This window comes from Dipodomys spectabilis, unplaced genomic scaffold (genome assembly GCF_019054845.1).
Source record: "Dipodomys spectabilis isolate Male_0828 unplaced genomic scaffold, ASM1905484v1 ptg000648l, whole genome shotgun sequence".
Lineage (NCBI taxonomy): Eukaryota > Metazoa > Chordata > Mammalia > Rodentia > Heteromyidae > Dipodomys > Dipodomys spectabilis.
Window position 1 is genome coordinate 16,360 of NW_024871325.1, and position 27,763 is coordinate 44,122.

Below are 27,763 nucleotides of genomic sequence, written 5' to 3' on the forward strand. Positions count from 1 at the left end.
GAGAGAGCTAAGGAAGGGCTGATCCTCTAGAGGGCTCCAGGGAGGGCCCCGGGAGAGCGGGGTACCGTGGGGCCCCACGTGGGGTGATGGCCCCTCAGGAGCCAGCCTGACCCGTGCCTGCCGGGCACACATGATGCTAGGGCTGAACTACAGAAGGTTCTCTGTGAGGGTCGCTCCTTCAGGGCCTCCTGCCTTGTCTGGCGGGGCCACACCGGAGCAGGTGGGAGATTTGCTCTGATGGAGGGGCCCCCGGCTCTGCTCCGGCCCTGGCCCCCCCCCTCTGCTCCGGCCCTGGCCCCCCCCCTCTGCTCCGGCCCTGGCCCCCCCACTCTGCTCCGGCCCTGGCCCCCCCACTCTGCTCCGGCCCTGGCCTGGCCCTGGCCCCCCCCCTCTGCTCCGCAATGGCCCTGGCCTGGCCCTGGCCCCCGGCTCTGCTCCGGCCCTGGCCCCCCCCCTCTGCTCCAGCCCTGGCCTGGCCCTGGCCCCCGGCTCTGCTCCGGCCCTGGCCCCCCCCCCCTCTGCTCCGGCCCTGGCCTGGCCCTGGTCCCCAGGCTCTGCTCTGCAGTGGCCCTGGCCTGGCCCTGGTCCCCAGGCTCTGCTCTGCAGTGGCCCTGGCCTGGCCCTGGCCCCCGGGCTCTGCTCTGCAGTGGCCCTGGCCTGGCCCTGGCCCCCAGGCTCTGCTCTGCAGTGGCCCTGGCCTGGCCCTGGCCCCCGGCTCTGCTCCGGCCCTGGCCTGGCCCTGGTCCCCAGGCTCTGCTCTGCAGTGGCCCTGGCCTGGCCCTGGCCTCCCCGCTCTGCTCCGGCCCTGGCCTGGCCCTGGCCCCCCGGCTCTGCTCCGCAGTGGCCCTGGGCATCCCCGACACCCTGTCCTCCACCAGTGGCTGGTGGGCCCACTGTCAGGAACACGACAGCGTGAGGTGGCCACGGTGAGACAGCCCCCGCCCTGCTGCTGCTTTGTGGTCAGGGAGTTTCAGGGTGAACCCGCCAGGCCCTGCTACTTCCTGAAAGCTGTCTGGGCTCGCAGGGGTGCGTTCTGCCGTGTGGATCCCAGGGTAAGTCCTCGCGTTCTGGGAGCGGGGAGTGGGCCAGGGCCCGGCCCCTACACAGCCCGGGGCCGAGAACCGGGTTGTCTGCTGGCACCGTGCTGTGTGTGCTGTTTCCAGGAGAGCTGGGGGCGTGGTGCCCACCAGCGTAGGGTCAGGAGGCTGGGGGACACAGGGACAATGGCCCCCTTCGGCTCCGTGTCTAGCCTGGCTTCTTCTGGACGGGGACACCCTCATCCCTGCTCACTGGGGCAGGTGCGGTCGGGGGCTACATCTCCTCTCGTAGTCAGGCTTTTCCCAGAATGCCTTGTTGGTGGGGTGAGCGGCTCCTGCCCACTAGGGACTTCCCAGGCTGAGCGGCGGGACTTCAGGAGGACTGGACCGGCAGCTCGGCCTCAGCCCAGAGGCCGTGGCTGGAGGCGCAAAGGCCTCTTCGGCCCAGTGTCCGGAGCGTCGGGCAGGGAGGCTCTGTAGCTTCTGCTGGTTCCTGAACAGCTCTGTCACGCCTCAGGCACCCAGAGGGGCAGGAGAAGGCTGGGCAGGTCTCTGTCTCGGGCACTGTGTGTTAGGGGATTGCCCAGGCTGGGCGCCCCGGGAGAGAAATGAGAAGGGCAACGGCTGACAGACACAGGCGCAGCCCGCAGCGCTCAAGTAGGAGTCACAGCGGTGCCGGGCTGCTCTGGAACCGGCGGGCGACACTCAGGGAGGCCGAGCCCAGGCGCGTGTGCAGAACCGAGCATGCTCTGAGCACAGAGGTCAGCTCCGAGCGCAGAGGTCAGCACCATGCTGTCCACGTTTGACTCACTTTTCCTCTGAACCACCCAACTTCTGCAGCCCTGCAACAAAGCTCAAATTTCCAACTTATTACTTAGAAGGACATTTACTTTTTTTTTAATTGTGATTACGTGATTATATAAATTTCACAATTTCACTTTATAACAATTTCACATTCTAACCTTCCTGGGGCAAATTGTCTTTATCGTGGTCTATAAAGTTTATGAGTTCTATGGGCTTTGACAATACAGTTATTTCTTCCACATCAGGTGATCTTTCCTTTTGCTTAGTGTCAGCTGTTCCCTCTTTCCCATTTGTTCCCTCCCTCCCATCGCTGCCATTGAGCTGCTTAGTTCGTTTTGATCAATGTCCAGGGCAGCTGATGGGTCCCGCTGTTGTATGTTTTCCTGTTTCCCTCCCATGTGCACATATATACCATACATGTGGTCAGCAGCGTGGGGTCATTTAGTAATGATTCGGCCAGCTGAGTGGAGGTCCTTTGTTTCTTAAGTCTTGTTAACTTTGTCGTATCTCCTTACATTTTTTTTTTTTTGGTCAGTCGTGGGGCCTGAACTCTGGGCCTGGGCGCTATCCCTCAGCTCTTCAGCTCAAGGCTAGCGCTCTACCACTTGAGCCACAGCGCCACTTCCGGCTTTTTGCTTATGTGGTGCTGAGGAATTGAGCCCAGGGCCTCAGGCATACAAGGCAAGCACTCTACCACTGAGCCACCTTCCCAGCCCCTCTCCTTACATTTTGGATTTAACATCCACTTATCAGGGAGACCATGTCCTGTTTGTCTCTTTGCTCTTGGCTTACCTCACTCAACATGATTTCTTCTAGTTCCATCCATTTTCCTACGAATGCCATTGTTTTGTCCTTTGTAATGGTTAACATGACATTTATACTTTTAACTTGATCTGGGCTACCAGATTTTTACAACATTAAAGGTAGGGAAACACTCCGCAGGTTAGGAAATGATTTAAACCCAACTGAACTGTCACGTGGGTTGAAAGCTAGCTTCTTCACACCAACTGTGAAATGGGCAGGCAAGAATTAAAAAAAAGAAAAAAAAAAGCTGCTTTTAAAATAAGTCCACAAATAAAGCAGATGTAGTGTATGTTTGATGGTGGTGCTAGGCTCGAACTCAGGGCCTCTTGCTGGCCTCTGTTGCTCACAGCTGGTGTGTTTGAGCTTTGTCCCCAATCCTGGCTTTTTGCTGGTTCATTGGAGATAAGATTTCACAGGTTTTTCTGCCTAGGCTGGTTCTAAATGGCAATTCTCAGTTCTCGGGCCTCCTGAGTAGCTAGGATTATAGACATAAACTGTGCGGACTGAGCCATCCAGTCTTTTAGACCTACCCGATTGGGAAGATGGAGATGTTGTGGGGAAGCAGGTTCCCCAGCCCCAGGGGGTGGTGTGTGGTGCAGTTCCTGCCAGAGCCTGGAGCTGCGTGACAAGGGCGAGGAGAGCCTGTGAGTCAGAGCCCCACGGAGGATGTGTGGTGAAGGCCCGGATAGAGCCCGAGGGCAGCAGGCAGAGGCTGGCCCGGCCACGGCCACACCGAGGTCGCACCTCACTCTGCCTTCAGTTTGAGAGATCATCAAAGGTTGAGTATTTCCAAAAGACTGGAAGGTCAGGTGGGGCGCAGGGCTGAACGGGGGCGGTCGGGCGGCCCGGCCATGACCCTGCCGTCTGTGTGGCCCCGGGGAGCGCGGTGGGCTCCCCCGGTGGAGCGCAGGTCTGCCTGAGGGGAGCGCGGTGGGCTCCCCCGGTGGAGTGGGTCTGCCTGAGGGGCGGCAGCTGCGGAGGGCGGGGGGCGGGGGTGGAGGACAGGCAAGCCCGAGACACGGAAGAAGCTGAGAGGAAGGCGCTGGATGGGGCGCAGGAAGGAAGGAAGGGTGGTTTGAAGATGTACCGAACAGTCGAGGGCATGGGTGGGGGCTGGGAGCCAAGGGGAAGCAGAGGCACGGGCAGGGGCGGGCGAAGGGGAGGCTCCCATCCTGTGCCTGGTGACGCCATCTGAGCCACACCCAGGCAGGCAGGGCGGGTCTGCTGCACGGCGCCTGCTGACTGGAGCTCAGGCTCCACGGGCACCGCGCGCACCATGGGCCCAGGATCACGGTGGTACAATGCGGACTGTGGTACCACAGACCTCCTGGGCGTGGGACACTGTGGGCATCACAGGCAGTGGGGCTTTAAGGACCTCAGAGGCTCTGTGGACATGGTGGGCCCCAGGGGCCGTGGTGGGCCTTGTGGACATGGTGAGTCTGGTGGACGTGGTGGGCCTTGTGGACATGGTGAGTCTGGTGGACGTGGTGGGCCTTGTGGACATGGTGAGTCTGGTGGACGTGGTGGGCCTTGTGGACATGGTGAGTCTGGTGGACATGGTGGGCCTTGTGGACATGGTGAGTCTGGTGGACGTGGTGGGCCTGGGGGACATGGTGAGTCTGGTGGACGTGGTGGGCCTTGTGGACATGGTGAGTCTGGTGGACGTGGTGGGCCTTGTGGACATGGTGAGTCTGGTGGACGTGGTGGGCCTTGTGGACATGGTGAGTCTGGTGGACGTGGTGGGCCTTGTGGACATGGTGAGTCTGGTGGACATGGTGGGCCTTGTGGACATGGTGAGTCTGGTGGACGTGGTGGGCCTGGGGGACATGGTGAGTCTGGTGGACGTGGTGGGCCTTGTGGACATGGTGAGTCTGGTGGACGTGGTGGGCCTGGGGGACATGGTGGACCTTGTAGATGTGCCCGGAGGACCTTGTTCTACATCTACCTGTGTCTCCACCTGGTGGACAGCAGTAGCAGGTGGTGGGTGTGGGAAGGTCAGGTCATGGCATCTGAGGATGGGTTTGAATTCATGCCTTTCTCTACACTCTCTTGGTCTGCTCGGCATGGACCTGTATTTGGGCTCCACTTCAGGAAGAAGGACCATTGCTGCTTCTGCTCTGTTGCTGGGATCTGTGCATGGGGGCAGTCACACACACTTCACATTGTATGTGTGTGTGTGTGTGTGTGTGTGTGTCTGTCTGTCTGTGTGTATGTTCTCATTTGGCTTTTTCACTCAAGGCTGGCATTCTACCACTTGAGCCACAGCTCCACTTCTAGCTTTGTGCTTGTTAATTGGAGATAAAAGTCTAACAAACATTTCTGCCTGGGCTGGCTTCAAACTTGGGCCCTCAGACCTCAGTCTCCTGAGTATCTAGGATTACAGGCGTAAGCCACTGGCACCTAGCACATCTTGAATCATTTTTTCAGAGGAAAAAAATCCATAGAAAAGAACTTAATAGGTTAAAAGTTAGGGGCTGGGAAGGTGGCTCGGTGGTAGAGCGCTTGCCTTGCGTGCCTGAGGCCCTGGGTTTGATTCCTCAGCGCCACATAAGCAAAAAGAAAAAAAAACAGAAGTGGCGCTGCGGCTCAAGGGGGCTCAAGTGGTAGAGCGCTCGCCTTGAGCTGAGGGGCAGCGCCCAGGCCCAGAGTTTCTTAAAAGTTAAACACTTAAAGAATTTTGGGAAAATACTATAAAGTTGCATCTGTCAATTCTCTGTTACATGGAGATGAGTTCAGTTCTTTATTTCTGCCACTCTGAGAGGCAGAAAAAGAAACTGTCTTTTGTATATGGGTCCTTGAATGATATTTATTTCTTCTGTGAAAGTCTGCTGGCTTTGCTCTCCCTCTCCCAGCTTTACTAAGGTAGAATTCATAAATAAAAATCATAATAGATATACAGTGTACAGGAAATGTATTGACACTCATTAACTCTGACAATTGCCTTTTGTTAATTTGTGGAGTTCTTTTCCTTCCTTCCTTCCTTCCTTCCTTCCTTCCTTCCTTCCTTCCTTCCTTCCTTCCTTCCTTCCTTCCTTCCTTCCTTCCTTCCTTTCTTCAGCTCGAGGCTAGTGCTCTACCACTTGAGCCACAGCACCACTTCAGGTTTTCCAGTGGTTTATTGGAGATAAAAGTCTCACAGACTTTCCTGCTCAGGCTGGCTTTGAACCATGATCCTCAGATCTCAGCCTCCTGAGTAGCTAGGATTACAGGCATGAGCTACCAGTGCCCAGCTGGAGTTCTTCTTTTCTTTATCATCTGATGCAAAATAACATCTTTATGTACTTTTTGCTCTCTAAACATTTATTTATTTATTTATCTATTTTGCCAGTTGTGGGGCCTGAACTCTTGGCCTGGGCACTGTCCCTCAGCTCTGCAGCTCAAGGCTGGCGCTCTACCATTTGAGCCACAGCACCTCTTCCGGCTTTTTCTGTTTACATGGTGCTGAGGAATCGAACACAGGGCCTCTTGCATGAGAGGCAAGCACTCTACCACTGAGTCACCTTCCTAGCCTCTAAATGCTTTATTATGGGAAACTTCAAACTATACCAAACTTTATTATGGGAAACTTCAAACTATACCAAACTTTATTATGGGAAACTTCAAACTATACCAAAAAAGTTTTAGGTACAATAAACCCCCATTGCTATCGCCAGTTCCTGCTGATCTGGGGCACTGGGAGCTGCCAGTGGGGGCGTTCTTTATCTATTGAGGGTCTGCTATTACCAAAGGGTAAATTCATTCTGATTGGCATGCCCCAAGCATTCCTTAACCATTTTGTTGCATGAATGAATTAACATGATTCAGTGTTATTTTCTTCTTAAAATCATGTTTCTTATCTTTAAGTAGTTGTGTAAAGAATTTCCCACTCAACAAAGCAGTTTATGACTACAATGTATCTTGATTCACCTCTTTCTTCATCCGCCCCCCTCCCTCCCAGCCCAACCTTTTCCCTCTATTTTCTTAACTTTGTAAGGCAAGACTGGATGCATGCCTGTACTCTCTCCCCTTCCTCTCGCCGTTCATCTATTCCCCTCCCTTTGACCCCAGCCCCCACCTTTCCTACTCCTTTCCTGGTGTTTATTTTGTTGGACTATGTGTTCACTTTTCTAAGGAATTACACCATGTGAGTTCTCTCTTGAATCTATCCTATTTAAGTCAATACATCTGTGTACACTTGAATACCACACCTCCGTGTTGACTTACACATTTATAGATTGGTTCTAGCTTCCACATATGAGAGGGAACGTGTAGCCTTGTCTCTCTGGGACTGACTCTTTCACTCACCACCTTTCCCCTCCTACGTCGGTCCATTTCTTTGCAAGTGATGCTATAACATTCTTCGTAATGGAGGAGTCAAATTCTGTCATGTATATATGCCACATTTTCTTGACCCATTCGCCATACGGGGCATCTGGGCTGATCGTACACCTTGGCTCTGGTGAGCAGTGCTGCAATAAGCATGGTTGTGTATTATTTCTTAAAGCCATTTTAACCTGCTCTTTCTTCAGGTCATTTCAAAGTGCCAGAATACACATCTCCACAGGACTGACAAAATGTGTGACATGTCCTATAAAACTTTTTTGAAAGACACTCGGAGATCAGAGCCTGCAAATATCACAGGTGAGAGAGGCCCCTGGACTTTAATCATTCACGAGCATTCATAAGCATTTTCCTCTGATGTGTTTTGTCTCAAAACTTTGTCTCATACTTCAAAAATCACATAGGCAGATTCCCCAAATAAAAACTAACTCAGAGACAATATGTGTAGAGGTGTCCTATCAAGAAACCGGGATGTGAAAAGCTGAGACTGGAAGGAGGTGGGAGTTGTGGCTGAGTGTCCACTCCTGTGAGTGACGGGGACTGGGCTTCCGGCTGCTCCGTGTTCCTCGGGAGCTGCGATCAGGAGCCGGTCCTTCACTTGCCCTGGTGTGACACCACCATCCCCTTCCTCAAGGTGGCCTGCTGGGGGAGAGCGGTGGGGTGGGGTGAGGGGCAGGCATGCCCACTCCCAGACAGTGCTCAGAGGTGAGGGGGGCCTGAGGCTTCCGACGGCCTGAGCAGGTGGTGTAGGCTAGAGCCAGGTTGACCCTGTGGGGTTATGGGGGGCAGGGCCCCTCTGGGGATGAGAAGGTGGGGAGGCCACCCGGAGCACCCCCTGAGCCACACGGGCCTGCTCAGGGCTCCGCTAGGGTGAGGTAAGGGCTGCCGCATCTGTCAGGTAGGATGCGGTGGGAGCGGGCCCGGGGTGGAGACGGGACCCTGTGCAGGGCTCACATAGCCCAGGGTGTGCGTAGGTGATGGGAAGGGGAGTAGCGCGTGAGGGCCTGAGCGCTGTCCCGGCCCCTCCGCCCCGGGCTCAGCATGGTGTTTTTGTTTGCTTGATTTTTTTGATGTGGTGATGGCCTTGCCAAAGGCACAGACACTCAAGAGCATGTGCTGGCAAGGCTGAGCAGAGCTGTGGAGGACCCAGAGCCCTCTGTGCTGCTGGGTACCTATGTACCATTGCACATCTTGTGTACCACCGGAGTCCTGTGTGCTCTCATGTATACCGCCACAGCCCTGTGTACCATCTGAGAACTTGTGTGCCACTGGAGCGAGCCCTTCGGTACCATCAGAGCCCTTAGGTACCAGCAGAGTTCTTGTGTACCACTGGAGCCTAGTTTAGCATCAGAACCTTTGTGTACTATTGGAGTCCTTGTATGTCATTGGAGCCTTAGTGTACCATTGGGGTCATTGTGTACCATTAGAGTCCCTGTATACCACTGGACACCTTGTATATCACTGGCACCTTGTGTACCATCAGAGCCCTAGTGTACCATTACAACTCTGTGTGCTGTCAGAGTTCTTATGTACCGTCAGAGCTCTAGTACTGTGAGAGCCCTAGTGTACCATTGAAGTCCTAGTGTACCATTGGAGTCCTAGTGTACCATTGGAGTTCTAGTGTACCATTGGAGTCCTAGTGTACCATTGGAGTCCTAGTGTATCATTGGAGTCCTACTGTACCATTGGAGTCCTAGTGTATCATTGGAGTCCTAGTGTACCATTGGAGTCCTACTGTACCATTGGAATCCTAGTGTACCATTGGAGTCCTAGTGTACCATTCGAGTCCTACTGTACCATTGGAGTCCTAGTGTACCATTGGAGTCCTAGTGTACCATTGGAGTCCTACTGTACCATTGGAGTCCTACTGTATCATTGGAGTCCTACTGTACCATTGGAGTCCTAGTATACCATTGGAGTCCTACTGTACCATTAGAGTCCTAGTGCACCATTGGAGTCCTACTGTATCATTGGAGTCCTAGTGTATCATTGGAGTCCTAGTGTACCATTGGAGTCCTACTGTACCATTGGAGTCCTACTGTATCATTGGAGTCCTAGTGTACCATTGGAGTCCTACTGTACCATTGGAGTCCTAGTGTACCATTGGAGTCCTAGTGTACCATTGGAGTCCTAGTGTACCATTGGAGTCCTAGTGTATCATTGGAGTCCTAGTGTACCATTGGAGTCCTAGTGTACCATTGGAGTCCTACTGTATCATTGGAGTCCTACTGTATCATTGGAGTCCTAGTGTACCATTGGAGTCCTAGTGTACCATTGGAGTCCTACTGTACCATTGGAGTCCTACTGTATCATTGGAGTCCTACTGTACCATTGGAGTCCTAGTGTAGCATTGGAGCCCCTCTATACCATAGTATACCTTGTGTACCATTGGCACCCTTGTGTACCTTCAGAGCCATTATTGTACCATTGGAGTTCTTGTGTACCATTGGTGGAAATATAAAGAGAGATCTGTTGTGGAAAGCAGGTGTCTTAAAGAGATAAGCACAGAAAGAACTGCCATGTGGGGGCTGGGAAGGTGGCTCAGTGGTAGAGCGCTTGCCTCACATGCCTGAGGCCCTGGGTTCAATTCCTCAGCACCACATAAGCAAAAAGAAAAAAACCGGAAGTGGCGCTGTGGCTCAAGTGGTAGAGTGCTAGTCTGGAGCTGAAGAGCTGAGGGACAGCGCCCAGGCCCAGAGTTCAGGCCCCACGACCGGACTCCCCCTCCCCCCGCAAGAAAAGAACTGCCATGTGATCTAGTAATCCCCCTTCTGCATAGCTGCTCCAGGGTTATGGAGCAGGATTATGAGCTCACACACTCTTGCTCATAGCAGTACAATTCACAATGGCCCAAAGAGGGCAGACAGTGCCTAGGGACTGTGGCTGCATCAAGAAGAGGGGATCGATGGCACTGAAGTGGGGTGTCATAGTGAAATACTGCTCTGCCATTAAAGGAGGAGGTCTAACATGGCTGTGCCATGGATGCACCTTGGGGATTCTGTGCTAAGGGAAATAAACGTGGCACAACAAGACAAATGCGGATCACGCCAGCCAAGGGAGCACAAGGCCCTGAGTTCAAACCGCTTGCACTGAGAAAGGATGACAAATGCTGGGTTTGTCCCGCTGCCATAGAAACTCAGAGCTGGGGACACAAAGTGGTCATCCTCTATTTCTGGATGTCTGAGATCCAGAGTGCATCTGACCAGTGAGGACCAGGCACCAGTTCTGAGCCCCCCTGGCCACCCTGGCTCCTGTCCCAGGCCAGCAAGGACAGGCGGGGGGGGGGGGGGCTGGCCTGGGTGTGTCCAGTATACCCTTCTGGAGGTGTGTCTTTTCTGTTTCTTTCATGCCTGAGTTCCCACCTATAGCAACCTCCTGGCTGTCATAGGGAGGTGGGAGCTGGAGGCGGTATCCTGACTGAGGCTTCTTTCTGGTATAAGTTAACGCCGTAGTCAGAGAAGATGCCAAGAAAATTCTCCTGACGGTCCTAAGGGCAGATTCCTTCCTCCCTCTCCAGCTTTTAAGGCCCTGTGTTTTCCTGGAGGTCCTAGGGCCAGATCCCTTCCTGCCTACCCAGGCTTGAGAGGCCCTGTATTCTTTGGCTGTGGTCCTTTGGCCATCTACTAAATACTTTGGCTTCCAACGCTACTTCACTTTAAACATCCTTGTGAGATATCCTGGCCCATTTGATAATTCAGGCCGAGCCCCTCACTACGGTCAGCTAATTGTCCTGATTCTGTCGGCAGCCTTTGTTTCCTCTTTGCTAGGTTACCTCGCTCATCCGGGAGTTCCCAAGATTAGGGTGTAGATATCTTTGCATGGAGGTCATTATTCTTCGTATCATGGTATAATGGTGAGACGGCCAGTTCACTAGAATAGCAGCTACCTTCTAATTCTGATGCTCCAGTTAACAATAGCATCAAATACACAAAGCAAACCCACCATCACAACAGGCACCGTCAATTCAGCAACTGCTAGTTCAAGCAGGCAAAGGAGTGAATGCATACATTAGGACGGGATAGGCCTGTGGTGGGGAGTGGAGGCAGGGACCAAGGGAGCGGCGGAAGCAAGGAAGATGCCGGAAGAGCGCAGCAGCGACCCCTCACTCTGGATGCTGTTGAGAATGTGCTTAGTTGGGCACTTGCTCGGCCATTAGAAAGTGAACATTCTTGTTAAAAACACAAGCAATAAGATGGGTGCCGGTGACTCACGCCTATCATCCTAGCTACTCAGGAGGCTGAGATCTGAGGATCACAGTTCAAAGCCAGCCTGGGCAGGAAAAGCTGTGAAACTCTTATCTCCAATAAACCACCAGAAAACTGGAAGTGGCGCTGTGGCTTAAGAGGTAGAGCGCTCGCCTTGAGCTGAAGAGCTGAAGGACAGCACTCAGGCCCAGAGTTCAAGCCCCACGACCGACAAACAACAACAACAACAACAGCAAAAGAAAACCCATAAGCAATGTTCCTGACACCTGACCTCAGTGAGCTGCAAAGTCTCCCAGAGTCGCCCAGCCCTGGTTCTTGTTCATGGAGCCTGTGTTGGACAGGCAGAATCTAAGGATCACTGCAAACTCATCTAGAATATTTTTTCAGTACTGGGCTTTGAACTCAGGGCTTGGTGCTTGCCCGACAGGTGCATGCTCTACGGCTAAAGCCTTGCCATGGGCACTTTTTGCTCTGGCTGTTTTTGAGACGGGGTCTCGCTTCTTGTCTGGGGTCAGTGGGGCTTGGACCATCCTACGGGGGTGTGGCTCCACTGCTGAAGTGGAGTCTTGAGCACTTCAATACCCGGCTGAGCTGGAGCTGTGGTCCTCCAATCTGCTTCCTGGAGGGCTAGGATTAAAGCTAGGATTATAGGCAGGAGTCATGGTGCCCGGCCCACCTGGAGACTTTTCAACAGTTGGTATATACATTCTGGCATCCCTTCGATCTCTTTCTCGCTACCACTGGTCTCTCCTGGGGGTTTTCAAGATCCCTGATCTTCACCTCCATCTATGTCCTGCAGGAAATTCCACCTTAGTGACCAGCCCTGCCTCTCAGGGGCCTGGAGACCACTCCGTGGAGATGTGTCCCATGCCCTTTGAGGACACCAGGATGCTCCTGGTGGTGGCCTACAGCGTGGTGTGCGCCCTGGGCCTGCCGGCCAACTGCCTGACTGGCTGGCTGACGCTGCTGCAGGTGCTGCAGGGCAGTGTGCTGTCCGTCTACCTGTTCTGCCTGGCGCTCTGCGAGCTGCTCTACATCGGCACCCTGCCGTTCTGGGTCATCTACATCCACAACCAGCACCGCTGGACCCTGGGCCCGTGGGCCTGCAAGGTGACCGCCTACATCTTCTTCTGCAACATCTACACCAGCATCCTCCTGCTCTGCTGCGTCTCCTGCGACCGCTTCGCCGCAGTGGTGTACGCCCTGGAGAGCAGAGGCCACCGCCAGCAGAGGACGGCCGCCTTCATCTGTGGGTCCGTCTTCCTCCTCGTCGGCCTTGTCCATTCCCCGGTGTTTCAGATGGAGCTCGTGAGGGACTCCTGCTTTGAGCCCCCGCAGATGAACGGGAGGATCGCGGCCTTCCACTACGCACGCTTTACCGTCGGGTTCGCTCTTCCGTTTGGCATCATCTCCTTCACCAATCACCGCATCTTCAGGAGTGTCAAGTTGAGCGAGGGCCTGAGCGCCGCCCAGAAAGCCAAAGTGAAGCACTTGGCCATCGCCGTGGTGGCCATCTTCCTGGTCTGCTTCTCCCCCTACCACATGGTGCTCCTTGTCAGGGCTGCCGCCTTCTCCTTCCACAGAGGAGACAGAGACGCCTTGTGTGCCCTGGAGGGCAGCCTGTACACTGTCACCATGGTGTTCCTGTGCCTGTCAACTGTCAACAGCGTGGCTGACCCCGTAATCTATGTACTGGCCACAGACCATTCCAAGCAAGAAGTGTCTAGGCTCTACCGGGGGTGGAAGAAGTGGTCCACAGGGACAGGCGCCACCAGGCTGTCCCAGACGCCAAGCTCACCCACGACACCGGCCCAGGCCCGCGCAGTCCCTCAGCCCGCCCACCCAGCACGGCCACAGCCAGCCCCCAGGGACTCATCCTGCTCCCCAGAGAGGCTGGCCGAGGAGTCCTGCTGAGACACCTTCGGCAGAGTCCCTGTGGTGGACGCCCCTCGGACACATGCCTGCCACTGGGTCCCCAGACACCAAGCCCACCCACAGGGCAAGGGATAGCTCACCCGCACCCGGGATGAGCAGCCCAGAGAGGGCACGCGGCCCGCAGGGGTGTGTGTGTGTGTGTGTGTGTGTGTGTGTGTGTGACAGAGAGAGAGAGAGAGAGAGAGAGAGACAGAGAGGAACACACAGCCCCAAGGTGTGTGTGTGTGTGTGTGTGTGACAGACAGAGAGAGAGAGAGAGAGAGAGAGAGAGAGAGAGAGAGAGAGAGAGAGCGCACGTGGCCCCCAGGTGTGTGTGTGTGAGAGAGCGCGCGTGCCCCGGTGCACGCGGTGGCAGCTGAGCTCTCTGTCTGGGCCTGTCCCGGCCAGGTCCCTGGGCCATCAGCCAATGGCAGGTTTGGCAGAGCAGTGAAGACTTGGCTTCCTGTGCTTCTCTGAGTGCCTCACCACGAGTCAGAGGTCCTGAGGTGCTCCATACTTCTGCCTCAGAGTTGATGTAGCCACACCACAACCACCCAGCGTCCAGGCCCGGACGGTGACACAGCCCAGGCGCTTCAAGGGGGCAGGAGGCCCGGCTGCCCGGTGCCCTGGGGGAGCTGTGGGGAAGCTCACCGGGGCTCAGGCCCTGCAGCCCGCTCCTCGCCAGGAAGTCACCAACACGGAGGCCAGGCCAGGCCCATGTCTTCCTTTCCCCAGCTAGAAAACAAGGCCAAGGGCACCAGCCTTGGGGGTCACTGTCGGGCTGGCCACCTGCTCCCCTGCGCTGCTCAGACACCTCACACAGGACACAGGCTGGAGCCCAAGGGCAGGAGATGCGGAGGCCCCAGATGGAGTGCCACGGTCTGCAGGTGCTGGTGGCATGCCTGTGGACGTGTGCGGGGCCGCGGTGCGGGAGCCGCCTTGGTGTCTGCAAGCTGGCTGCGTCTCCACTGCGAGAGGTGAAACGGGAGAGCCACTTAGAATAAAACCGCAAAGCTACATGTGGGGCTCAGCTTCGCTCCCTAAAAGGACAGAGCAATTTCCCCTTCGCAGGTGAGCAGTTTCCTGTGCGTGCATGTGGGCGTGCGTGTACATGCCTTTCAGGAAGTGAGGCCGTGGGGGTGGAGTGAGCTCTTGGTCTCGCGGAGAGCTGGGCCACAGCACAAGGAGGCCAGGCAGGGCCAGGCAGGGGCCAGGGTGGCCAGGCCTGGCCTCTGGAGCACACCCACCGCCCATCACCCCACGGGCCTCCATCTTCCTCCTTGAACCCCCTGGGGCCGGGAGGGGGGGCAGGGGGGCCCTTGGGTCAGCATTGGCTCCTCTCCTGCGGGGGCCTCGGGTCCACACCTGTCCAGCACTGTGGGAAAGGCAACTTACTGGACTGTTCTGGCCTGGACAGCCTCCATGGGAAGTCCCCCATGGCCAGCCCCCTGCTAGGCGGGGTGAGGGAGCGCCTGGAAGGGGCCTGGGAGGGAAGCCGGGCCCTGCCCAGGCAGAGCGGTGGAGGAGGGCCTGGGCCCCTGAGGCACAGGCCTGCTGGGGAGGGGGGGCGCGCCCCTCTTGGCCAGACTCCTGGACACATTTCTCTTGTGTAAGTGATGGTTGTGTGTTTCTGTCCCCTCCAACCACAAACCTTTCCTATCTTCATCTATCTAATGGAAAGTTCTGGAGTTACAGAGGAGGGGCTGCACTCGCTGGCTCCCTCCTCCATTTACCTCCCACTGGCCCCTGGCTTGGTCATTGACTCATTCACCCCTCTCTTCATCCCTCCCTCCCCTGTGTACTGACTCAACCCCCCCCCCCCTCTAGCCATCTTCCCCCAAAGCACACTCCCCCGTATAGTACCCAGTGGAAATGCTGGGAAGGAGGAGTATCCTGTCAACCCTGCATAGCCATCCCCAGCACTGCTCCAAACCCTTCCAGACTCTTCCTACAGCTCTTCTTAGCCTGGGGCGGCTGGGGCAGAGACACCCGGCACTGTCAGAGCTGCCTTCAGAGCCAAGCAGGCCCTTGCTGGTGTTTTCTGAGTGGTGAGTGAGCACTCCCCCCCCCCCCCCCCGCACTGCTCTGGGCCTCTGTACACGCCGCCCCGGGAGGCCACCGGCTCCCGGATGGGAAGTGGCCAGAGAGGGCTTGGGCAGAGCTTAATGGCTTAGTGCACTCAGCATGTGCAAGACCCTGGGTGTGTACTCGCACTCTCTCTCTCTCTCTCTCTCTCTCACACACACACACACACACACGATGAGCCGATCTCATGGGCTCCTTCTGCCCATGCATCCTGGCTCCTGGCCTTGACAGACACCTGCACGGCGGAGCCTTGGGCAGTCTGGGGCCGGTTCTCCCCCCACAGACCGGCTGCGCTGCGCTGCGCTGTGAGGGGCTGTGGATGCAAAGGTGAACACGTTGGGGGCCCTTTGGGACACTTGGAGAAGCTATACGGGCCTCCAAAGGAGACTGGGGACGCTGTGGAGGATTCTGGTGGGTTGTGGGGAGGGGTGGACGGAGACCCTGCACCCTGCCTGAGAACAGTGGGAAGCAGGCTGGGACGCTGCCCCCCTGTGGCGGTCAGGGGGAGGACAGCTCTCACTAATGGCTATGCGGCTGGACGCTCACAGGCCAGCCCAGGCCGTAGGGGGAAAATTGCTCCTTGGAAACCACCCTGCGGTCCTGTGAGATGCCCAGGACTTCCAGGGACAGCGCTTTTCCCCTGCCTGTGCCTGAGCGTCCTCACCCAAAACTTGGCAGTGGAGACAGTGACTGCCCAGAGCTGCTGGGTCACGGACTGCAGTGTGTACCCGACACTCTGCCTGATGCTGTGGTCACGGACAGTGGTGTGTACTGGACACCGCGCCCGACACTGGGTCACTGACTGCGGTGCGGACCGGACACCGTGCCTGGCCCAGGCTAGGGTCAGCTCAGCTTCCTTTCGGTGTCCCAGCAGAGGGCCCTGTGAGGGTGTACGCCCAGACCGCGGTGGCCTCTCAACAGGAAGAGTGTGGACCACACCACCAGCCCGTGACCACCGGGGGGCAGCGTTGCCTCAGTGGGAGTGGGTCCGAGCCAGTGTGCAGGAATACTGGCTTCCACAGGACTGCCCCGCCTGTGTCCACCGGTGTTTCCTCCCGTGGGGCCCGTCCTTCCACACCTTTCCTAAACATTTGCCTGCCTGGTCTTGTTTGGGTGTGAAGCTTTTGTGTGAGTATTCTAGAGTTAAACAACAGCGGTGCGGCGTGTACACGAGAGCTAGGTGTGACTTCTTCCTCTTGTATATTCTAGCTATCTTTTGGCATCCATTTCCCCTCACCCTGACTACTGCCCGGCAGCTTCAGTATGAGGGTCACCCTCAGGTCTGCCCTTGTTTGCCATTTGGGGGTCTCACGTCTGGATATGCTGGTCAGTATTTACTGGACACTGGCTTGGGACTCGCTCTGGCTCTGTCTGTGCCTTCGCTGGGCAGGAGTGAGGGCGGCGGGGCAGAGCTCCCGCGGGTGTGGCTTAGCGTCATCTTCACAGGTGTGGCGGTGCCGGCTGGGCCGGGGCCTCGGGCGCACAGGCCTGAGGGAGGGCTCTGGTGCGGGCTCACACCGGCTCGGAGAAGGGCGAGGACTCAGGTGCCGGCGCCGGCGTGGGCGCGGGCGCACAAGCTGGGGGAGGGCGCGGGCGCGGGCGCATCGGCTGGGGGAGGGCGCGGGCGCATCGGCTGGGGGAGGGCGCGGGCGCACAAGCTGGGGGAGGGCGCGGGCGCGACCGGCTCTGGGAGGGCGCGGGCGCGGGCGCACCGGCTGGGGGAGGGCGCGGGCGCACCGGCTGGGGGAGGGCGCGGGCGCACCGGCTGGGGGAGGACGCGGGCGCGGGCGCACCGGCTGGGGGAGGGCGCGGGCGCGGGCGCACCGGCTGGGGGAGGGCGCGGGCGCACCGGCTGGGGGAGGGCGCGGGCGCACCGGCTCGGGGAGGGCGTGGGCGCACCGGCTGGGGGAGGGCGCGGGCGCGGGCGCACCGGCTGGGGGAGGGCGCGGGCGCACCGGCTGGGGGAGGGCGCGGGCGCGGGCGCACCGGCTGGGGGAGGGCGCGGGCGCACCGGCTGGGGGAGGACGCGGGCGCACCGGCTGGGGGAGGGCGCGGGCGCACCGGCTGGGGGAGGGCGCGGGCGCACCGGCTCGGGGAGGGCGCGGGCGCGGGCGCACCGGCTCGGGGAGGGCGCGGGCGCACCGGCTGGGGGAGGGCGCGGGCGCACCGGCTGGGGGAGGGCGCGGGCGCACCGGCTCGGGGAGGACGCGGGCGCACCGGCTGGGGGAGGGCGCGGGCGCACCGGCTGGGGGAGGGCGCGGGCGCACCGGCTGGGGGAGGGCGCGGGCGCACCGGCTGGGGGAGGGCGCGGGCGCACCGGCTGGGGGAGGGCGCGGGCGCACCGGCTCGGGGAGGGCGCGGGCGCGGGCGCACCGGCTGGGGGAGGGCGCGGGCGCACCGGCTGGGGGAGGGCGCGGGCGCACCGGCTCGGGGAGGACGCGGGCGCACCGGCTGGGGGAGGGCGCGGGCGCGGGCGCACCGGCTCAGGGAGGACGCGGGCGCACCGGCTCGGGGAGGGCGCGGGCGCACCGGCTGGGGGAGGGCGCGGCGCACCGGCTCGGGGAGGGCGCGGGCGCACCGGCTGGGGGAGGGCGCGGGCGCACCGGCTGGGGGAGGGCGCGGCGCACCGGCTGGGGGAGGGCGCGGCGCACCGGCTGGGGGAGGGCGCGGCGCACCGGCTCGGGGAGGGCGCGGGCGCACCGGCTCGGGGAGGGCGCGGGCGCACCGGCTCGGGGAGGGCGCGGGCGCGGGGTCCTGTCCTGGTCCGGGTCTGGCCGCCGGCCTGGGTCGCAACAGCGCCACCGTGTCCGGTGTGTGAGCGTCCCCGGCACGGCCGGGCCTCTCTCGGGGCCCCGGTGCGGGGCAGAGCGGGGATTCCTGGACAGGAAACTTGTGGCGGGCGGTGTCCTCGCTCCGCTCACCCCGGCGGCGGGCTTTCCGCGTCCCAGGATGTCCGGGCGTGCCTCCCAGGTAAGGCCGTCCCTCCTAACGGACGCCGGCCCTAGGGAGGAGGGCGCCCGCGGCCGTCCTCAGCGGCCACGGCTCACCCTCCTCGACTGCCCCAGCCTCGCCGCGCACCGAGGTGTCGGGACCCCTTGGGGGGCGTGGCCGGGGAGGGGCGTGGCTCGGGCGGGAGGGGCCCGGCGCGCGGAGGCTTGGGACCTGGGGGCGTGGCTTGACTCTAGGAGCCCAAGAAGCGGGGGTGGGAGGAGCTGGGGGCGGGGCCAGGAGGGGCGGGCCTGGGCGTCGGGGGCGGGGCCTGGCACGTAGAGGCCGGGAGCCGGGCGTGGGGCCAGGAGGGGCGGGGCCCCGGAGCGGGAGGGTCCAACGGCTGCGTCGCGGCGCGGGAGTCCGAGGCGCCGAAGCCCCGCCCCGGCGGGTTTGAACGGAGCCCCGCTCCGCATTCGGCCAATCGGCGGGCGAGCGGCCCCGCTATGGCGGCCCTTTGTAGGCGCTGACTGGCTCCGGCGCCGAGCGGAGCGGCGGGCGGCCTCGCGGCGCAGGTGAGCGGGTCAACGGCGAGCCGGCCGGCGGTTCCCCCGCGGCCCGGGCGGCGGCCGCGACGAGCGCCGGGGGGGAGGGGGCGGCGGAGCTCCGGGCCGGGCCGCCGACCGGAGCCCCCGCCGCGCCTGCGGGACGAGGCTCGGGAAGCGGGCCGGCCGGCCCTGCCGGCTCCCGGGGCCCCCGGGCCGCGACCCCTCCCCGCCCCCCTCGCCCTCCCCCCTCGGCTGCCCGCCCCCCTGCCGTCCTCCCCCCCCTCGGCTGCCCGCCCCCCTCGCCCTCCCCCCTCGCCCTCCTCCCTCGGCTGCCCGCCCCCCTCGCCCTCCCCCCTCGGCTGCCCGCCCCCCTGCCGTCCTCCCCCCTCGGCTGCCCGCCCCCTCGCCCTCCCCCCCTCGGCTGCCCGCCCCCCTCGCCCTCCCCCCCTCGGCTGCCCGCCCCCTCGCCCTCCCCCCTCGGCTGCCCGCCCCCCTCGCCCTCCCCCCCTCGCCTGCCCGCCCCCCTGCCGTCCCCCCTCGCTCTCCCCCCTCGGCTGCCCGCCCCCCTCGCCCTCCCCCCCTCGCCTGCCCGCCCCCCTGCCGTCCCCCCTGCAGCCCGGCCGAGGACGAGGCCTGGAGCTCCTCTTCCTCCCGGCGGAGCTCTTCCTCCCGGCGGAGCTCTTCCTCCCGGCGGAGCTCTTCCTCCCGGCGGAGCTCTTCCTCCCGGCGGAGCACCTGGGCCGCGCCGGGGGGGCCGAGGAAGCGCGGCGGGTGCGGCGTGCGGCGGCCCTGGGACCCGGCGCGGCGCCGCGGCTTCCGGCGGGCCTTCTCGGGCCTTCTCGGGCCTTCTCGGCCTTTGTGTCCGGACCGTCCGGAGCCCGCGGCGCGCGCGTGCGTTCAGGGCCGGCTGTGTGAGGAGCGGCCGCCCGCGGAGCAGGGCGCGGGGCGGCCTCGCGCGCGGGGTCCCCCACGGGGTCCCGGGGTCCCCGGCCCGCCCTTCCCTGAGCTCCGCCAGCGCACGTCTGAAATGGAGGTCACTAGTGCCGGCCCCGTAGCTGGACGCGCCGGGAGCCCGGGACAAGGCCTGCCGTGGGGGTGCCGTGGGGCTGCCGTGGGGCTGCCGTGGGGGAGGGCCTGGCCGTGGGGCTGCCGTGGGGGAGGGCCTGGCCGTGGGGGTGCCGTGGGGGTGCGCCTGGCCGTGGGGGTGCCGTGGGGGTGCGCCTGGCCGTGGGGGTGGGCCTGGCCATGGGGCTGCCGTGGGGGTGGGCCTGGCCGTGGGGGAGGGCCTGGCCGTGGGGGAGGGCCTGGCCGTGGGGCTGCCGTGGGGGAGGGCCTGGCCGTGGGGCTGCCGTGGGGGTGGGCCTGGCCGTGGGGGTGGGCCTGGCCGTGGGGGAGGGCCTGGCCGTGGGGCTGCCGTGGGGGAGGGCCTGGCCGTGGGGCTGCCGTGGGGGAGGGCCTGGCCGTGGGGGTGCCGTGGGGGTGCGCCTGGCCGTGGGGGTGCCGTGGGGGTGGGCCTGGCCGTGGGGCTGCCGTGGGGGAGGGCCTGGCCGTGGGGCTGCCGTGGGGGTGGGCCTGGCTATGGGGCTGCCGTGGGGGTGGGCCTGGCCATGGGGCTGCCGTGGGGGTGGGCCTGGCCGTGGGGCTGCCGTGGGGGTGGGCCTGGCCGTGGGGCTGCGCCTGGCCGTGGGGGTGGGCCTGGCCGTGGGGCTGCGCCTGGCCGTGGGGCTGCCCTGGGGCATCTCCACCTTCCCACTGGGCCATGGGGGACTGCTGCCTCGGCTGCTCACAGGTCCATGCTGTCTTGGACCTCTCTCTCCGCTGACTCCCACTGTCTCCACTGTGTGAGAACTGAGTACAGGCTGCTGACCCAGGGCAAGCCCTGCTGGCCTTGGCCGTCAGTAGACCCAGTTAGAAGGATTTTAGTCATTAACTTGAGGCAGAAAGGCTATGTGGAAGTAGCCCTTCCTAGAACTCAGCAGGGACCAGGTGATGGTCATCCTGCCATAGTGCTTGGACCCTCCCAAGAGCTCCCCTCTCAGGACATCCCTTAGTGCTGGTCAGAACCAGGCTTTATACTAACTTGGTCCCAGACACAAAACATCTGACTAGGGTTGTTCCCACAGCCTGCCTTCCGGCTGTTACCACATTATTCTGGAACAGGGTTTCTGGGGAATAGTCATGTTTTAGGGGGAAGTCACAAGACTGTAAAAATGACCTATGAACTTTATTCTCTTGTAGCGATGTCAACATTTTCTACCTTGGGCATAACAACACTTTCTTAGGCTAGGAACACTTAAAACACATAGAAGCCAGGCACCAGTGCTTACACACCTGCAATCCTAGTTACTCAAGGGGCTGAGCTCTGAGGAACACAGTTTGAAGCCAGCGTGGGTAGGAAAAGTCTGTGAGACTCTTCAACTAACCACCAAAAGTTTGGGAGTGTAACTGTGGCTAATCTTGAGCAAAAAAGCTCAGGGCAAAACAACACCACGTAGAGACTGGACACTCATATGGTCTTGGTGCATGGAGCAGGACCTGGGTCGCCAGACACAGCACACAGAACAGCGTCTGGAGCCCTCAGTGAGGCACTCCAGGAAGGGGTAGCAGTGGAGGTGATTCTCAGTTCTCCCACCCATCAGCTGATTGGTTTCTTTGTAAGCAAGTTATTAACTAGAATTACACTGTAGTACTGTGAACAGCAGGGCCCATTTGCTGATGGGGCATCTCCTTGGCCCCAGGTCCTTGCCCCTTGAGCCCTGCCCTGCCAGCCGCCCTGACTGCTGACTCTGTCTCACCACCAGGTTCTGGAGCATCTAGTGAGCACTGATGACAGGAGGTGTCTTTCAGTGTGGGGTCTGAGATCCATGTTGAACATAGGCATCAGGGTTTGGGTTGCTAAGTTGTACTCCATTGTGGGAATCCGACAGCCTTTATCCATTCAACTTCTTTTAAAATTTCAAATCTGAGAATATCCTCATCTAAGGGTGATGATGCTGACAGCAGCTTGGCTCTGGCAGAAAAGCAAGCGTGTGAATGGATACTCCGTAAGATCCCTGGGCCCTAGGGGGAATGAGAGGGAGAGGAGTCTGTGGCTGCAAAGTTGGTTAGAGGAGTTGGCCCACAAGGGTGGAAAAATTAATGGTGGGGGGTTTACTTCCTAGGAAGCATATTGATTTGATCAAGTGCCTTCAATGTGTTCCTGCCCTAAGGTGGCTCATGGTCTGGGAGACTGCAGTTCAAGGGCAGAAAGTCTGAGAATCCTCTGTCAGCACCAGCTACACAGTGGTCCTCCCAGCTGAGGTAGAAATGTGAGGAAGGTCACTGTCCAGGCCAACCTGTCTGCAAGTAACCAGAGTCAAAAGGGATGACTAGCCCCTGACTAGCAAGCAGGAACATGGAATTTACTCTCATACTGACCAAAAAATTGCTGCCCTGATTCTGAGCAGGACTCTAGCCGTGTGTGGGGGTGGGGTGGGGGGTGTGTGGGTGGGGGGGTGGGTGTGTGGGGGTGGGTATGTATGGGGGGTATGGGGGTGTGTGTGTGTGGGTGTGTGGGTGGTGTGGGTGTGGGGGAGTGTGGGGGTGGGTGTGTGAGTGTGTGTGGGGTGTGAGGGGTGTGTGGGGGGGGTGTGGGGGTGGGTGTGGGGGGGTGTGAGTGGGTGTGTGTGGGTGTGGGTGAGGTGTGGGGGGGTGTGGGGTGTGTGTGTGTGTGTGTGGGGTGTGTGTGTGGTGTGTGTGTGTGGGTGTGTGTGTGGCCAGTGCACCGCTGTCTTCAGTAATGATGCACTTTTGTGTCACCTGAAACACAGTTTGTGATAAGCAGTAAAGGCAGACTGTGCCTTGGGTACTCCGTGGGAGGAACGTGCTGGACGACGCTTTCTCTGAGTGGTAGGGGTTATGGGACATTTTTGTTGTGTGCTTTGTGAGTGTGTGCTGGACTGCAGTGGTGAAGCAGTGAGAACTGGAGGAGCCGTCGGCTGCAGAGCTGCCCTGGGGCCAGGCCCCCTGGCCCAGGGGGTCGGGGAGAGAGCCGTCAGGGACGCCCTCACTGGAGGCTGTTGGCCAGGGGCTGGCTGGGTGCCTAGGTGTGAGCCTCTGGTGTGACTGGCAGGGCTTCTGCCTTTCTGGTTGGGCCTCTGTTGATAGCAGGGACAGAAACTAAAGACCCTCAGCTTTTAGGTCCTGGCCTTAGGGACCATCGTTAGGAAGTTACGACTTAGATTCCTGGGGTGTTGTAGGGAGCCTGCTGCTGAAGGCTTTGGCCTCAGGCCAGTTACTGAAGATGGTGGGTCAGCATTCTGGTGGACATACGATCCATCTCTTCATCTCTACATTGATCTCCTCCAAGAGTAAGTACTAGGAGGGGTGCTTCTGGGCTTTCCATTTTCTGCTGTGATCTGTTCACAGTATGGCCCCTAGGAGCTGCTGCCCTCAGCCAGTCCCCAAAAGAGTCCTCTAGAGCCCTAATCTGTCTTCAGAATGGGGTGCAAGGATCGTTGTTTACCCTCTGAGGGACTCATGACCTGGGGCATATAAGGACACTTCCAGGACAGGACAGTTGAGTGCCGAGGACATCAGTGTTTGGTGTTGATTTCTTAATTTTTATTTAAACAGGACCTCCAGTGCTGGGATTGCAGACATGCACTACCCTGGCTGGCTTGAATGTACCTTCTTGAGCTGTCTTTAAGTGTGAGGTGTGTGTCCTGGCCCACTCATTCTCATTCTCACTCCCTTGGTGAGTTGTCCCCACCAGCCCTGGTTGGCCAGGCTGATTTCCCAGGACCAGCCTTCCTTTGGAGTAAATCATTCTGCCACATGTCTGAGGTCTGGAGTTCTGTGTATAAGCTAAGGTTTAATTCAAGTCTTTGGGTAGATTTGGTTGAGTTCTGCATTAAATCATGCAGAGTTAAATTTTTAGATCTATTTATAGGGCATGATGGCTTATACCTATAATTCTAGCTATACAGATGGCAGAGATCAGGAGGATCACAGGATAGTCTGGGCAGGGTTTTGTTTGTTTTTGGTCAGTCTTGGGGCCTGAACTCTGGGCCTGGGTGCTGTCCCTTAGCTCTTCAGCTCAAGGCTAGCACTCTACCACTTGAGCCACAGCGCCACTTCTGGTTTTCTAGCAGTTAATTGGAGATAAGAGTCTAACAGACTTTCCTCCCTGGGCTGGCTTTGAGCCTTGATCCTCAGATCTCAGCCTCCTGAGTAGCTAGGATTACAGGCATGAGCCACTGGCCCCTGGCCAGTTTTTGTTTTTGTTTGTCTGTCATGGGGCTTGAACTCTGGGCTTGGGCACTATCCCTCAGCTCTTCAGCTCAAGGCAAGCACTCTACCATTTGAGCCACAGCGTCACCTCTGGTTTTCTGAGTGGTTTATTGGAGATAAGAGTCTCACAGACTCTGCTGCCCGGGGTGGCTTTGAAGAGACCTCATCCCAACCAATCACTGGGTATGGAGGTATGCATCTGTTAATCCAGCTGCCCAGGAGACACCAATAGGAGGATGCTGTGAGACCATATTAAACACAAAAAATAAAGGTCTGTGGAGGTTTGACTCAGTGGTGAAACACTGAGCTGACGTTCATGGAGACCAGAGTTCATACTTCAGTACTACAGAAGAAAAAGAAGGGGCTGGGAAGGTGGCTCAGTGGTAGAGCGCTTGCCTTGCATGCCTGAGGCCCTGGGTTCGATTCCTCAGCACCACATAAGCAAAAAGAAAAAAGCCGGAAGTGGCACTGTGGCTCAAGTGGTAGAACGCTAGACTTGAGCTGAAGAGCTGCGGGACAGTGCCCAGGCCCAGAGTTCAGGCCCCATGACCAGACCCAAAAAAAAAAAAAGAAAAACACCCAAAATTTTAAGGATTAAATTTGTACCAAGACAAAGAACTTGAATGTTATCAGAAGCAGTTGACAAGCTGGACACTGGTGGCTCCTTCCTGTAGTCCTAGCTACTAAGGATATCTGAGGATTGAGAATAGAGGTTCAAAGCCAACCCTGCAGGAAAGTCCATGAGACATTAATATCCACTTAACCAGAAAACACGGAAGAAACCCAAACAGAAGTGGAGATATGGCTTAAGTGGTAAAGTGCCATCCTTGAGCAGAAAAAGCTAAGCAAGTGCTTGAGGCTCTACTACACACACACATACACACTGGTCCAGGGGTGTGTCACTAGTTTTTCCACTCAAGGCTAGTGCTCTACCACTTGAGCCACAGCTCTCCTTCTGTTCTGTTGGTGGTAAAGTCTCACAGACTTTCCTGCCCTGGCTAGCTTTGAACAGCAAACCTTAGATCTCTTTCTTTCTGAGTACCTAGGATTACAGGTGTGAGCCACTGGCATCTGGCTGAGATATTCCTGACTTAAAGCCCCAGGATACACACACACACACACACACACACACACACACACACACACACACACACACACACGACAGGTCGTAAGCTAGCATGTCACACACACACACACACGACAGGTCGTAAGCTAGCATTTCTCATACACGCACACACGACAGGTCGTAAGCTAGCAGGTCCATGGCTGGAGGGGCTTTGTGAACATCACCCCTGCTTGCTGCTCTAGAGAAACCATCTCGTAGGGAACTAAGCTGAGATGGCGATGGACCCACAGGAAGAAATGTGACAACGGCTGTGTAGAGTCTGTCCCCACCCCACCGGTGGCATCTCCCTGAGGGGCACATCCACGCATGCGTTCCCTCTCCAGAGATGGCCCTACCCGGCCACGAGGGCTGCATGCAGCCCTAGCGTTGAGGAGGTGAGGCGCATGGGCGTGGCCTCTTCAGGCTGCTTTCCCTGGGTCCCTGCATGTCACCAGCTCTGCCTGTCTGCTGCTTAGAAGGACTTCATGGGATGGCAAGGCCTGTTTCTCAGCCCTTCCCCGCAGGAGGGACTGTCCCCGACCGCCTTGGGGTTGTGGAGGAATAGAGTGCTCTGAGCATGCCTGCTGTGTTTGTCTTCTTGTGATCAATCCCAGAGGTCCCTTAATCGTTTAGAATTGAAGATGCTGCACACAGAGGCGGTGGACACACTGAGAAGAGGGGGGATCCCTCCCCTTTGTTTAGTCTGGGGCAGAGTCAGCAGGAATGACCTGCAGAGAGTGCCCAGGTTGTGAGAGACATCACACCCACACCCCAGCCCCCCTCCCCCCCCCCCCCCCCCCCCCCCCCCCCGGCCACAGGGCCCATTCAGGTCCTAATGTTGGCATATTTAGATTTCTATGACTCAGTGACTTACTTAATTTTTAAATAATTTGAAATTAAACTGTTTAGCGTATATTGCACACGTTAGATGAGAGAAACGCCGTGCACATGGAGTAACTGAATTCCTGAAAGGCTAGTCCTGACTGGCCCCCAGTCCCGCGCAGCCGGAGGGTGACCCAGGTTGGGCAGAATGTGGCCAGGCAGGTGGTGTATATTGGGGACGTCTAAGGGCTCGGTCAGGACCTGGGTCTGCTGCGTCAGGCTGCCCCCACTCACAGCACACTGCCAGGACCTTGTCTTCTGAGGGTAGTGCCACAGAGCCAGGCAGCACCCGCCCACTGGGGGCCGATTCTGGGCCCCCTGTCCGTGTGTGCTTCAGAGGTGCCTTTGTTAGCAAGCTCCCGGGGAGAGGGCTAACTTCAGAAACACATTAGGTGACTGTCGCTGGTCCGTAAGTAGCAGCAGCCCCCGCGCCCCCACACGCCGCCGCCATGTCCCTCTTCCCTCACAGGCGCTTTACACACCTTGCTGTGATGATGAAAGCTGCTCCCGCTTGGAACCAGCCGTGGCCAGGTCCCCTCACGAGGTGTCTGGTGCCTGTGTGCTGTTGCAACCCCCACCCCCCATGTAATAGCTGCACTGTGACCTCCATACATGTGTACAGTGTGCTCTGATCAGACCCACCCTCCCCGCTCCCTTATCCTCCCCTACCTCTAGACAACTCCGCCAGGTGGGCTGAACGGGCTCTTCTTTGGTTTCCACAGCACGATGTTTGCACGAGGGCTGAAGAGGAAGTGTGACCAGGAGGAGGTCACAGAGGGCTTTGGCACTGTTCCGTCCTACAGTCTACAGCGGCAGTCGCTCCTGGACATGTCCCTGGTCAAGCTGCAGCTCTGCCACATGCTGGTGGAGCCCAACCTCTGCCGCTCTGTCCTCATCGCCAACACAGTCCGTCAGATCCAGGAGGAGATGAGCCGAGATGGTGTGTGGCACCCTGGGGCACCCCAGGGTACGGGGCGGGCACCGCTGGACCGCCTGGTGTCCACAGAGGTCCTGTGCCGCACAGCACGGGGCCCCCACGGGGAGCAGGCTGTTCCTGAATCCGGAGAGAGCCCCTCCCAGACCCCAGCTCCCGGACTTTGCACAGTCAGCTTGGGACAAGAGCTGCGGGACCCTGAGAGCGGCCTCTGGGAGATGGACAGCCCTCGGGAAAGCAGGGCGAGCTTCTCCAAGTCACTGGATCAGATATTTGAGACCCTGGAAAGCAAACCCCCTGGTTCCATGGAGGAGCTGCTGTCTGACGTAGAGAGCTCCTACTACGACCTGGACACCATGCTGACGGGCGTGGTGAGCGGCTCCAAGCCAGGCCTGTGCGGCGGGCTTGAGGGCTTCACCACGGCCCCTTCTCCCTCCTCGGGCTGCAAGTCGGACCTGGCCGAGCTGGACCACGTGGTGGAGATCCTGGTAGAGACCTGAGAGGCCCCTGCAGGCCAGGGACATGGCCACAGGCTCAGAGCATGTCGGAGAGAGCATGGGCCTAGGGAGGGTTTCTGAATCTCCAGGCTGGCCTGCTCCTGGGGGGCCAGGGCAGAGACTGCCTTGCAGACCACAGCCCTGGGCCCATTCCCCCACCCACGCCCCCATCTCTGGGCTGCAGCCATGGTGGAGGACAGCAGGCATCCAAGCTGTGGACACTTAAGATAGTGAACCTGTGAAATTGTCATGTTTCAGGCAATATTTTTTAAAAGCATCTTTTTAAACTTTTTATATTTTATCCCTGTAGATTTTTTCAGCTATTTTCTTAAAAGTATATTTTTTCTACAAATGTCCTCTGCTGCTACATTAGAAACTTTTATAGCCTAAGCCATTGTAGTGGATGTGTTTCAGTTTTTAAAGGTTAAA

The 27,763-nt window shown here is 59.0% G+C and overlaps 2 protein-coding genes across 7 annotated transcripts; both read left to right on the top strand.

Annotated features, from left to right (window-relative positions):
• Nucleotides 1-976: 976 nt before the first annotated feature.
• Nucleotides 977-13,271, top strand: Gpr132 (G protein-coupled receptor 132). Of its 2 annotated transcripts, none has more exons than XM_042671622.1 (3): nucleotides 977-1,052; nucleotides 7,154-7,265; nucleotides 11,970-13,271. In XM_042671622.1, exons 2-3 carry the CDS (start codon nucleotides 7,199-7,201, stop codon nucleotides 13,082-13,084), a joined length of 1,182 nt encoding a protein of 393 aa, XP_042527556.1. In that variant the 5' UTR covers nucleotides 977-1,052; nucleotides 7,154-7,198; the 3' UTR covers nucleotides 13,085-13,271. The 2 variants fall into 2 exon arrangements, with proteins under 2 accessions (XP_042527556.1, XP_042527555.1); XM_042671621.1 differs by lacking the exon at nucleotides 977-1,052 and adding an exon at nucleotides 4,003-4,078.
• Nucleotides 7,244-27,724, top strand: Cdca4 (cell division cycle associated 4). 5 transcript variants are annotated; one of them, XM_042671625.1, is made up of 4 exons: nucleotides 22,386-22,533; nucleotides 22,884-22,994; nucleotides 23,260-23,339; nucleotides 26,626-27,724. In XM_042671625.1, exons 3-4 carry the CDS (start codon nucleotides 23,308-23,310, stop codon nucleotides 27,335-27,337), a joined length of 744 nt encoding a protein of 247 aa, XP_042527559.1. In that variant the 5' UTR covers nucleotides 22,386-22,533; nucleotides 22,884-22,994; nucleotides 23,260-23,307; the 3' UTR covers nucleotides 27,338-27,724. The 5 variants fall into 5 exon arrangements, with proteins under 5 accessions (XP_042527561.1, XP_042527557.1, XP_042527560.1 ...); XM_042671624.1 differs by having other exon boundaries at nucleotides 22,386-22,994; XM_042671627.1 differs by lacking the exons at nucleotides 22,386-22,533; nucleotides 22,884-22,994; nucleotides 23,260-23,339 and adding an exon at nucleotides 7,244-7,265.
• Nucleotides 27,725-27,763: the final 39 nt, after the last annotated feature.

Bases quoted from the DNA above. Each gene is read 5' to 3' on its own strand.
- Gpr132 (XM_042671621.1), top strand. The intron at 7,266-11,969 runs GTGAGAGAGGCC...TATGTCCTGCAG, and splicing joins AGAGCCTGCAAATATCACAG to GAAATTCCACCTTAGTGACC.
- Cdca4 (XM_042671623.1), top strand. From the start codon at position 13,983: ATGCCTGTGGACGTGTGCGGGGCCGCGGTGCGGGAGCCGCCTTGGTGT. The intron at 14,156-26,625 runs GTGAGCAGTTTC...TGGTTTCCACAG, and splicing joins GAGCAATTTCCCCTTCGCAG to CACGATGTTTGCACGAGGGC.